The 11692-nt window shown below is 45.7% G+C and overlaps 1 protein-coding gene across 1 annotated transcript; it reads right to left on the reverse strand.

Moving 5' to 3' along the window:
- On the reverse strand, positions 1-8530 carry MAGT1 (magnesium transporter 1). Its single transcript, XM_075260095.1, has 10 exons — positions 8383-8530; positions 4936-5105; positions 4365-4482; positions 3978-4118; positions 3735-3875; positions 2844-2933; positions 2352-2415; positions 1721-1795; positions 624-714; positions 1-369 (listed from the first exon to the last, which is right to left on the reverse strand). The coding sequence occupies exons 1-10, from the start codon at positions 8467-8469 to the stop codon at positions 354-356; spliced, it is 993 nt and encodes a 330-aa protein (XP_075116196.1). The 5' UTR covers positions 8470-8530; the 3' UTR covers positions 1-353.
- Positions 8531-11692: the final 3162 nt, after the last annotated feature.

Here is an 11692-nt window from a genome sequence, read left to right on the forward strand (position 1 = left end):
TATCAAAAGTTAGTTTTATTATAAGGGCAGAATAAGGTAATCTCATTGTACCAGGCGTCTTCACTTTGTACTCATGACATTGTCTTGTTATGCCACTTGGAATATGGGGAGGGGGTCGGTTCTGTACCTTGGAGGGGATTGGATAGTTGGGGGGTTTCACTGCATATGACTAAGGCACTGCATCAGGTCTTTGGTTCACAGTTACCACCAAAGGAAACAAATCTCATTCATAACAAGTTATTTTGCAAAATGCGTCTTCGGTGCACAATCCATTGTGTAGAATCCTTGTCCGCAGGCGTTCCTGAACCGTTCCTGGGTCTCTTACCAATGTCTTCAGTCTGATGGAACTTCATCTAGGACATTAGAAAGCTGCAAAGAAAATACAGAACATTTAGGTATATCCCCAAGCTACAAGTACAAGGATACATTCATGATACATTTTATTGCATTTTGGGGGAAAAAAACTATTTTTTTTTTTTGCACACTACGTTTTACAGTTCCTGCAAATGAAAATGTAATCTCATCCACATGTACAAAACTAAAATTGTTTAAAAAACAAAAAGTGACATTTAAAAAAATAAATTGTATAAAAATAAATCAAATGCAAGAATGCAACGAGTTACCTGTAGGGGTAGCCATGATATTTGGATCGGAAGACAGAAAGCAGCCAGCTGAAGAATACCACCACTAGCCCCAAGCCTGCCAGGCACATGACTATTAAAGGAAGGCAAAGTCAGAATTGTTACATCACTAAATACAATTTACATCATTCATATCAGCAAATATGTAAAATTAGAACAAAAAAATCTATAAAATTAAGAAGTGCTTCTAGTTACACTTGCACCTCATTAAAGAAACAGCTCAGAGAGGTGCAACACGGTGGCTCAGTGGTTAGCACTGCAGCCTGGCAGTGATGGAGTCCTGGGTTCGAGTCTCGCCAGGAACAAAACCTGCAAGGAGTTTGTATGTTGTCCCCGTGTTTGTGTGGATTTCCTCCCATACTACAAAGACATACTGATTCATTTTCCGCAGTACATCGGCGTTCCGTCATGGCTTCCTGCTTCTGATTAAACCCGGATGAATGGGCCTGATCAGGAGGGAGTCTTGAGCCGCGGACCCGGCAGCAAGATCGAGCAGGATGCTTCTTTTTTCCGTGTCCTGCTGCGATCTCCGCTTCCCATAATGGGAGGCGGATTTCGTGACGAATCTGCTCTGGATTCGGGAGCTAAATCTACCCCCAAATCCATGGTAAATTCCTCCGTGTGAGCACACCCTTATGCAGCTCATATTCAGAAATACACAGATGTTAGAATATATGATCATTCCAGCTTCCTTTATACCTGTTATTACTTTTGTAGCCATTAGAGATGAGCGAACACTGTTCGGAACAGCCGTTCCGAACAGCACGCTCCCATAGAAATGAATGGACGTAACCGGCATGCAGGGGGGTTAAGCGACCGGCCGCTGGCAAAGTGTACGTACCAGCTGCTTCCATTCATTTCTATGGGAGCGTGCAGTTCGGAACGGCTGATCGGAACAGTGTTCGCTCATCTCTAGTAGCCACTCTTGACTTTAGCTCAAAAGAACGCTGCAAAATCTGCAACATAAAACGCTGCATTTTAGCAACGTGGGGCCTCAGCCTAAGACTTCTTAGCGATCCCCATAAAAATGTGCATTGCAGTTACTAAGGAGTTAATTTTTCTCTAGGTCATATACTCACTCTTTCGTTTTCCTACATCCAGTTCGGAAGTAGCAGCTTCATGTAAGAGAACCATTCCCAAAGTCACTCCACCATCTAGAAGTCAGATGTAAGGGCAAAGACAAGCGAATTCCTATATATCAGCCTTATACGATATTCGTGGTCTGCTATGCGGTTTTACTAGAATTCCGATAGAGCAAATGAATTGTTCATAGTCAATGGCGCTTGTAAACCAGAAACTGTCTAAGGGCATGTTCATGAGGTGGAATCTGAAGTGAAGTCCGCCCCAAAATCAGCACCAGGTGCAGCCCCACTTCTTCCTCCCATTGTAAAGCAGAGATCAGAGCAAGATGTGGAGAATACACGCATACAGCTCTGCATTATAATTCTGCCGCAGGGAGGCAGGGGAAGTTTGGGGCTCTTGGAAGGAACATGAAATATTGATGACCTATTCTAAGACTAAGACAATGTTTTAAGTCCTGGAAAACCCTTTTAAATATCTCAATCGCCCAAAGATCAGACGTTCCTCCTTCTATACCGTGAAAGCAGCACCACCCTATATACACCTATAGCAGTAAGGGATCGATGCATTTACTATAGACGTACATTAAAAAACTTCAGACCTGCCAAAGGAGCAGCAATGAAAGGATACTGAACAAGAGAACAATATGGGTTTCCGCCACAAACTGTGCTTGGCTGCTTCCATGTATATAGTTCTGCAGGAAACAGGAGAGGAAAAATCAATAACATTCAGTGCGAATATAGTCAGAGGTTAGGCACCAGCGAGCTTCTAGATGCAACGACGTCAGGCCTGTTGTACATGTCATTTTCTTCGTCTATAGCAGGGGTAGGGAACCTTTGGCTCTCCAGCTGCTGTGAAACTACAACTCCCAGCATGCTCCATTCACTTCCATGGGAGTTTCCAGAACAGCAGAGCCAGTATGCATGCTGGGAGTTGTAGTTTTGCAACAGCTGGAGAGCCGTACGTTCCCTACCCCTGGTCTATAGGAACTATAGCATGAGCAGACTGTACAATGCACCTAAAACAAGGCTACAAGTCACTAAAGCATTTGTCAAAATTGACAGTTCTGTTTCAATGGGAGTATATGGGCAGAAACCAAAAAAATAGAAAAATACACCTTACCACTTGGCCAGTATGTGGGTTCTTGTGAGCATATGGGGGTCCGCGGATGTGATTCCACATTTGTCCAGATGTCATTGCCAACACAAAGCACTGCAACAGGAATATAAGAAATAAGATGTGACTCTACATACAAGACCTTCAGCCAGTGCAAAAAGCAGCTACAAAGAGAACCTTGTGCATTTTAGCACGCAACACATTCAATCGCCACCAATGCTACAGGGGACTCTCAATTATTAGTTTTGTTTGTGAGATTATTGCAACCAGGGCCTGTCCAAAGCAGACAGCCCCACTAAACATTGTATTTCTAGCATGCTTTGTTTCAGTGCCGTCAGTATACAAAACCCATTTACATTTCGTTTATACCCAGTTACTAAAAATGTGTCCTGCTCACTGCTAATGGACAAGGCTCCCGGCCTCATTAGGTTATATTACACCAGGGTGGTGAGGGTGCTGCCATATGGAGTTCTGGCCGCAGTACAGCCGTGTTCAGTGCTGGGACCACCGGCGCTCATGTGTAAGTGAAATGCTGATTTATTACAGGCCATTTCTCATTACTGACCACACGGTAACAGTAAACCTGCACAGTCAGTATTGAGAAATGGGCCATAATTCATTGATATTTCATTTACTTAAAAGGGAAATCACCAGTGGCTCCAATGCTAAAAACCACGTGGCAGCACTCTAATATTGCGACATCCTTGGGGTATATTCATACGGCGGAAAAGGAAGAGGAATTTCTATTCATTTTCCACCACCGATAATTTCGCCGCGGGCAGCAAATACGGAAATTGTACTGTGTTACATGAAGTAAAAAAAATAAATAAATTACAAAGTAATGCAACACGTGCACCGCCTAATGGCTTTGCAATGAAATAAATAACATGCATTTACCAAGGCAGCCAAGGCCCATCCGGTTTTGTTGTACAGGAAGTCAAGGTTGCTTCTTCTCAAATAGACTAATCCTCCGATCACAGCCAAGAGCAAACCGAGCATTAAAGGGCCGGCGTAATTCGGAGGCCTTATTACTCGGATCTGTGAAGATATTAGCGTGGACAATAGAATAGTATAAAAAGCAAATAAACAATAGTTTCAGAAAGGACAATATCATTTGCTGTATACACCGTATACTCTTACATTGACATCTGTCCTGTCTGCAATCCAGCGAGCAAGTTGTTCTGCTGCAAAACCTCGCACTTGTAGCTCGTACGTGTCTCCTCTCTTAGGCTTCCCTTTAGGGGGAAAGTGAATGAAGGTAGGTGCAGAATTCATATTCAACTGGTAAAAAAAGCAGGAAACAGATCAGTAATTTTTTAATGAAAATTTTTCGATTCACAAGATATTATTTAACACTAGAGTGAAATACAGCCGGCCTTATGTCAAATGTCATCCCTCTATGCCAGAAGACTGGGGCACAGCGATTGATAACTGATATCCCACCACCGTACTGTACATGGATGTGAATACCCCTTATACAAATACCCCTATGTCCAATAATCCGGAAACAAAAATGTCAGACTTTACCATTTGGAAGACATCTGATCCTTCATCAAAATCCACCATAGCAAAGAAAATCCTATTGGTAAATGCACTTGAGTAACGCCAAGAATTTGCCAGGATCTGGTATTCCTCGTCTGCTTGCCTGCACGAAACATACAGCATGAGAGCAAATCCATATTACTGCTTATTGTATAGAAGGAATAAAAGCTAGAGCCTGTATCCGTATAATGTAGAATCCAGATCAATCTATCTATCTATCTATCTATCTATCTATCTATCTATCTATCTATCTATCCATCCATCCATCCATCTATCCCAAGAGCAAGGAGCCAGGGTGATGCGAGTTATCACAGTGTGCTTAACCATCTTATCTCACTAGACATACACTTAAGAAATAGAGATGAACAAATAGTATTCGAAACTGCAGTTTCGAATACCTCGCTCCATAGGAATGAATGGGAGCGGCTGGCGCGCGGCCGATGCCGCTTAACCCCTTGCTGTTCGCTCACTCCCATTCATTCCTATGGGAGCGAGGCATTTGAAACTATGTTTCGAATAAACTCTATTAAGAAACACACGTTTTCCATATACTTACTTGCACACAACACATTGCCTGTGTGACTGCAGCGCCGTGAACATGACAACCACAGAATAGTTTCTTGGTGGAGCCTTGATAAGTCGCCGGAACTTATCTCCGTTCATACGAATTACAGGCCTCTTACTGGCCCAGTCCATGAGCTGTCCCACCTTCTCTGATAACACCATCTGCAAAGAGGGAAAAACCAGCAATGTTACTCGGGAAGGGTTACAGACACCAGGCTCAATAAGACAGAATAGTAGTACGCCAAAGTGTACGGAGAAGATACCCAGAGATACGGGTGGGGTTGGTACAATAACGGTCATGAGGACTGTATACAATTTACTAAATGGCCCGACTGGAGGTCCCAGCGCCAGAATGGGAATCTCGGCCAGGTAGGAACTGATGGAGATGCCAGGAAACTGGGCCGGGGCAAAGAACAAGACTTGAGGTACACTTTGGTGCAAGAAGGAGCCTTGCCTCAAACGGGAACCTCAATAACATCCCTCTAGGCCAGTTTTCTGCTATAAATTAGAATTCCCCCTACTGTATTTTCTATCTATTCCTATAACAGTGGGATTGTGCTCCTGCAATGGCGGCTGTGATTGGTTTTCTATTGGATATTGTTAATGTATTACTTCTTATTTTTTGTTAGCCGTCATATGGTTTTGCAGCTTTATCCACTAAAAAGTGTGAATCTGATACCAATGAACAAACAACGAAAGAACCGCAGCGACGTCAACTGTATCCGCTATGTGCAGGCTTACCGAGAAAGTGTCAGATGTGTCCCGATTCCTATTTAGAATCTGACAATACTCTACCTGTATTATTACCGTGGAACTGACAGCGCTACCCCATTAAAAACGTAACAGAAATCACTCCAGGGCTGCAAAGTGAATGGGATTCTTGCAAATCCCATGCCCGCTTTGCGGGAAAAACCACACTGCGATTTCCAATACCGGCGCGGTTTTAGAAATCACAGCGTGTCAATTATATCTACGGCTTCCCCATAAATATAACGGTAACAGAAAGTTTGAGGAAAACTCATCATTCCACTCATCTTACAAATGTGCAGAGCCGGGTCCTGCAAAAGGACTTCTCTCTCTGCATTTTTTGGGCAGAAACCTGTGGAATCCCATTGCAGTCTATGGGGTCTGCAGGTAACGGATTTTTTAAAGCAAGGTTAGGTTTCCTGAAAGCAGGTGTTGCTGTAAAGGTCCGTATGCTTGCACGAGTCTCTAATGCCTTAACATTGCTGATATATGTGAGTGTACTTGTGGTTTTGAGAGAGTTAAGCGTCAGCTCAGGCATTGCAATAAATGAAGTGGACGGAGACTATTAACAATTGCCTTTTGTCTGACCACAATTACTAAGTAACCTGACAATGCTGCATTTGGCAGACACTTCCTTGCTCACTGCGGGTGCCAGGCTATTTCCAGGGCTATTCAGTCTGTGTAGATCAGGCCATATTCTGGTGATTTTTGACATCCATAATGACAGAGTTCATCCATTATAACCTCAAGGGTGTATATCATTCGGAGGCCTATACCGTGGCAGCCACAACATTAATCCGCCCCTCCCTAAACGCAGGTTTTTCCAAGTGGCTGGAGGAGGGCATAGCACAGACATTAAAATATTAGTCTGGTCTACAGTGGGGTGAATGAGCAAAAACTTCACCAAAAATATACATAATGTACGAAGACTGACGTATTGAACCCCGATCTTCATATCTGTGTTTCTTTATAAATGACACACGGTCCTGCACCTGGATTGAAATCTATGCCAACTCACATTTGGTGCAATTCCCAGTCACCAGGAAAATGCTGATGGCAGTGCAAAACAGTAAAAGCAATGTATACACCAAAAAACTGGTGCAAGAGGCCTAATAACCTTGCCCGGTGAAGGGAATCCATTATGCCACTTGCACCAGAACTCTAGCAATAAAAAGTTGCTAAATTTTAATGCACAACTTTTGTTGCACAGAATTTTTGTAAATTCTTACCACTTATAAGCAAATTGGCTGGGACACCGCACAGAAGACTTACAATAATCCACACCAGGTATCCCAGCGCACATCCATGCCAGCTCATAACCTGAGTATATTTGACTTTCTGACATCCAGAGAGCCAAAGTTGCACCAGACATAACTTAATACATTTTGCAAACATTACTCCACCATAGCGCGCACATTAGGACGTCAGTCCTAATAAACTCTTCCAAAGGTGTCAATAGTAGGAACGCTCATTCTCAATAAGTGACCCATGTAATTGTACATGCGATCACCTATATAATGGTCCGGATACTTGATCATTATTCAGGCTTCAAATTCAGACGCAGGTTGCAAATGAAAGGGATTCTATCATTCAGAAAACTGATTCTGAGCTAGGCTGTTCAGGTGCTGACTCTGGTACTTCCAAAGACCCCCCATAAATACTATATGCTAATGAGGCTCACCGAGCACCCTGGGTTTTCCCCAGTCCAGCAAGCACCCCCCTGCGTCATACCTCTGTAACACCCCTTTAATAGACCTCCTCTTGCACACTTTCTATACCGCCTACATCTTCTGTTGTTTCGCTCCTGGTGGTTGAAATCCTGTGCATGTGCAATAACGTTCCGTTCTGGGCGCTACTGTGCATGCCCGGGCGCCATTTTGTTGTACAGAACTGCATGGTCTACAGCAAAATCAATTGTGATTTCCCCTTGTGCATCTATCCCTCTGCTGCAAAGTTATAGAAAATATACAAAAGAACTCTTTGGCGCAACAAGGGTGCGCCCATCTTCAGCATGCAAATGAGCTTTGAGCCAAAAATTCCCGCCATCTATGGCAAAAAAGTGGCATAAACAGGTTAACAAATTCCCTCCTACTAATGCAGAACTCTTGATGTGGCCTAAAGGTGTATCCGGTCACACTATGTTATCCCAAATCCACTGGCAGTTACCCCCTGCGTCATACTGCGTCGTATTTAGCTTGTGGGGTTGGACTGGTCACAAGAGCAGGGGTCCTGTGCTTACCTTATAGGATGGCATAGTGGTTACAGGGCTTAGGATCCTTTAATATCTATAGGGCAGCTGTATATAGAGGAGCGCTGTACCCCAATAAGGTTCAATGGAGGAGCCGCAGTACAAACACTTGACCTCCGCTCCATACAATTGGCGGACCCCTCTATATGTGATTGGTGGGGGGCCAGAGCCCCGCCCCTGAGGATCCATCAGCTGTTGGTTAGAGGATTAGGAAGGATCTGCAGGGTGACAGCTGGATCTACAGAAACATCTAATAATGTCCATTCTGCAGATGGACATCAGAACCAGACCAGCAAACACAGCAAGTACTGAGATCAGATCCTCAGCCTGTAGTGGCTGCAAGTCGTGCAGTTTGCACCATGAGGCCATTGCTGCTGCTATGAGGGCGCTCACTGCCCCTGTAACCCTGCCCTGCACAGGGCTCTCCTGCCGTCATACACCCACCTCCTTCTTCTTCTGGCCGTCAGACAGCCCCCCACACAGGGCGAGCACGATCGCTCCGGCCAGCATTACTTTCAGCGCCGCCGCCATCTCCCCGGCTAAACTTTCCTCCGACCAGGAAGACCGGGAGGAGGCGTCACCTCGTCAGCACGTCTGCAGGGGAACGGGGCGGGGTTATCCAGTGGCCGCTTCTGATTGGTGGATCGCAACCAATCAGCGCGCGGCAAGCTGTTACACTCTTATTTGTCAGCGGCGGAGTGGGAGGAGCCAGGCTGACAGCTTCATTCATGGGCAGCGGAGAGTGTCGGGAGTGAGTGTGCGACTGCCTGCGACTGCGATGTGCGACTGCCTGCGACGTGCGACTCCATGCGACTCGCTTTTTATGCGATTTTTCAGGCTCAACTTATAAGGAGATCATATCACATAGACTAATAGCAAAAAACTATCAATAAATAAGTAAAAAAGTCAGAATTTTATGTGTTCACTCGGTTTTATTTTACTGATTTGAGGGCAGATGATATGTTGCATGGAAAATGCTGCAAATCTGCCTCACCTTCAGCCTTGTTCATACTTGTGCCGGAATCTCCATAGGACACGGTTGCAATGTCCACCTGAAATCCCTCACGCTCAATTTTATAACAACAGACCCCCGACTATCCTCATAGCCCTGTCATCGCTATTATAGGATAATAAATAGCCCCGGATTTCTGCTCCGGTGCAAATGACAAAATCACCCATATGGGATCGGTCTGCAATTGTGTGGGAAACAGCAGCGGAATCCATAGGGTATCCCGGGAGGAGACCGCTCTGCTGCTGACATGCTTCTAACAAGCGACACAATAAATCTAATATTTTTGACTCATTTCTTTGAATTCACCATTTTTATCTCCACTTAGGACCTGATGTTGTTTTTGGTCAAATTGATAGAGAAATATTGAACAATCTGAAGCAGCACTATATGTGTGTAATTGCTGGATCCTCGGAGAACAAGGCGCCCCAATGTCAGCCAAGTCTTCTATAGTAAAGGGAGCGCTTGTGGCCAGTGCTAGATTCATTTCTATGGGCCTAGCAGAGTCTCGGCACTACCATAGACATGAATGGAGCAATCGCATCCATGTGCACCATATTCAGGGGACTTGCAGGCTGCCATTTTCATGATTGCTGGGGGTCACAGTGGTTGGAGCCTCCAGCTATCAGACACTTATTTCCTATCCTGTGGATCAGGAGCAGAGTGTTTAGTGGGACAATCACTTTTGTGCACCTACACAATGGTGGCCGTGGGTCTGGAGTGATTCTTGGAAGGGAAGAAGGTGCAGGTAGTTCCTCTTACTGTAGCTGGATCTCTCCTATATCTGCACAGTAGCCTAGGACAGACTTGTTAGCTGGTGAGTGGGCGCAGTAAGGCTGAGGCCCCACATTGCAGAAATGTCGCTTTTGTGTTGCAGATTTTGCTGCGGTTTTTTGAACCAAGGCCAGAAGTGAGTAGAGCAGAAGGGAGAAGTAGAAAAGATTCCTTTAGGGCTAGTTCACATGTGAACTGCCCGCGTGGGTTTTGACACCGAGAGAGACGCGGCGAGCCGCGTCTCTCTCTGGTCAAAACCCGCCTGCCGCGACCATCGCGGCTTTCCCCTCCGCTGTCGGCTCAAATGAATGAGCCGACATAAGAGGGTGCTGCCGGGGGCGGAAGCCGCGCGGCTCAGCCTGCGCGGCTTCCGCCTGAAGATAGGGCAGGTCGCTTCTTTTCTCCGCTAGCAGCAGCCTGCCGCTAGCGGAGAAAAGAAGCCTGGCGGTCTGCATAGACCACTATTGTAAAGGGGCGGATTTTGAAGCGAAATCCGCTGTCAAAATCCGCCCCTTTGCCCACGTGTGAACTAGCCCTTAGATTTTCCATTCCTTTTGTAGCCAAAAAACCTCAGCAAAATCTGCAACCAAAAAAGCAGCTTTTCCGCAACGTGGGGCCTCAGCTTTAGGGTTAGTGCGAATGGAGTTTTTTGGTGCTGATTTTGACACTGAATCCGTCTCAAAGTCAGCCTCCAAAATTGTGCATGGGCCCTTCAGACTGACACCGGACAGTGGTGCAAGTGCAAACGCCGCAGTAGTCAGATGGTTGGATTTGAGTCAGTATCTTGGAGTTTCTAGAGACACTCCATGTTCAACTCAAATCAAACAAGCTTTATTGGCACGTCCGAATAGATATTTGGCATTGCCAAAGCTAGTAAAAAGGGGGGGGAGTTGGGGGTCGGGGGTGTGAGTGGTGGGTATGGGGTGGTTGATTTGGGGTGTAACAGTCCATGGAGTTTCATCTTCCTCTTAGTTGGTGACCGCTATATGGGGAGGTGGGGTGGGTGGTTTGGGGTATAACAGTCCGTGGAGTCTCATCTTCCTCTTGTTTGGTGACAGCTGGACACGTATTGGGCAGCGATCTCCACAGTGGCCTCTTCTTCTCCCAGTAGGATGTAGAGTTTCCTCTTCTCGTCTGGGATGTGGGCAGAGAGTCTTTGGTAGTAGACGGCCCTCACAGCTGAGTATTTGGTGCAGTGTAGCAGGAAGTGGGTCTGGTCTTCTAGGGCCCCCTGGTCACAGTGCTGGCACAGTCTCTTCTCCCGTGGCTTGTACGTCTGGCTGTGTCGCCCGTCTCTATCTCTAGGTTGTGGGCGCTCAGTCTGTACCGGCTCAGGGTCTGTCTGTGTTTGGGGTGACGTATTCTCTCCAGGTAGGTGGCCATGGTGTAGTCCCTTTGTAGGGATTGGTACACGGTGAGTTTCTTTGAGTTATTTATTGCGTTTCTCCATTCTTCAATGTACCGCTCTCTGGTATGTTTATGAAGGTCTCTATGACACGCATACACGTGTAGAACTATGAACGGGACTGTATTGATAAATATGACCCAATATTGGTGCATTTAAGCCACACCCCTTTGTCTGAGAACCCACGCCCACTTGTCTAGTGAAGTAGATGTGGCACCATTACGTCAGTGGCTAGATATAACTACTAGAGTATATGGAGGGCACATGGAGGGGATACTAAGCATAAGGGGAATATTAGATAGAACTGAAATTGTGTCTAATAATCTGCATTGTGTCTAAAATACAGAACAGATGTGTGTAGCCCTAGTCTGAGGTCAATGTCAGCCTCTGGGTGATATATAGGGCTGTATATAACCTTCTCCTATACACCGGCCTGTATAAACAATGCTAAAGGTGACTTTCTGAAAGACAATTCTTCCAAGTGACGTCATACGTTCATTGACTACAAGTCCCGGCATGCATTGCGCTCAGGCCGGCCGGCACGTACTGCTGTGTGATAGGGGGCG

Source organism: Leptodactylus fuscus, chromosome 11, assembly GCF_031893055.1.
Source record: "Leptodactylus fuscus isolate aLepFus1 chromosome 11, aLepFus1.hap2, whole genome shotgun sequence".
Taxonomy (NCBI): domain Eukaryota; kingdom Metazoa; phylum Chordata; class Amphibia; order Anura; family Leptodactylidae; genus Leptodactylus; species Leptodactylus fuscus.

Excerpts from the sequence above, each read along its gene's own strand:
- MAGT1 (XM_075260095.1), bottom strand. The coding sequence starts at position 8,469 with ATGGCGGCGGCGCTGAAAGTAATGCTGGCCGGAGCGATCGTGCTCGCC. Across the intron at positions 4,119-4,364 it reads GATCAGATGTCTTCCAAATG|TTGAATATGAATTCTGCACC; the intron begins GTAAAGTCTGAC and ends TTTTTTTACCAG. Across the intron at positions 3,876-3,977 it reads CAGACAGGACAGATGTCAAT|ATCCGAGTAATAAGGCCTCC; the intron begins GTAAGAGTATAC and ends ATATCTTCACAG.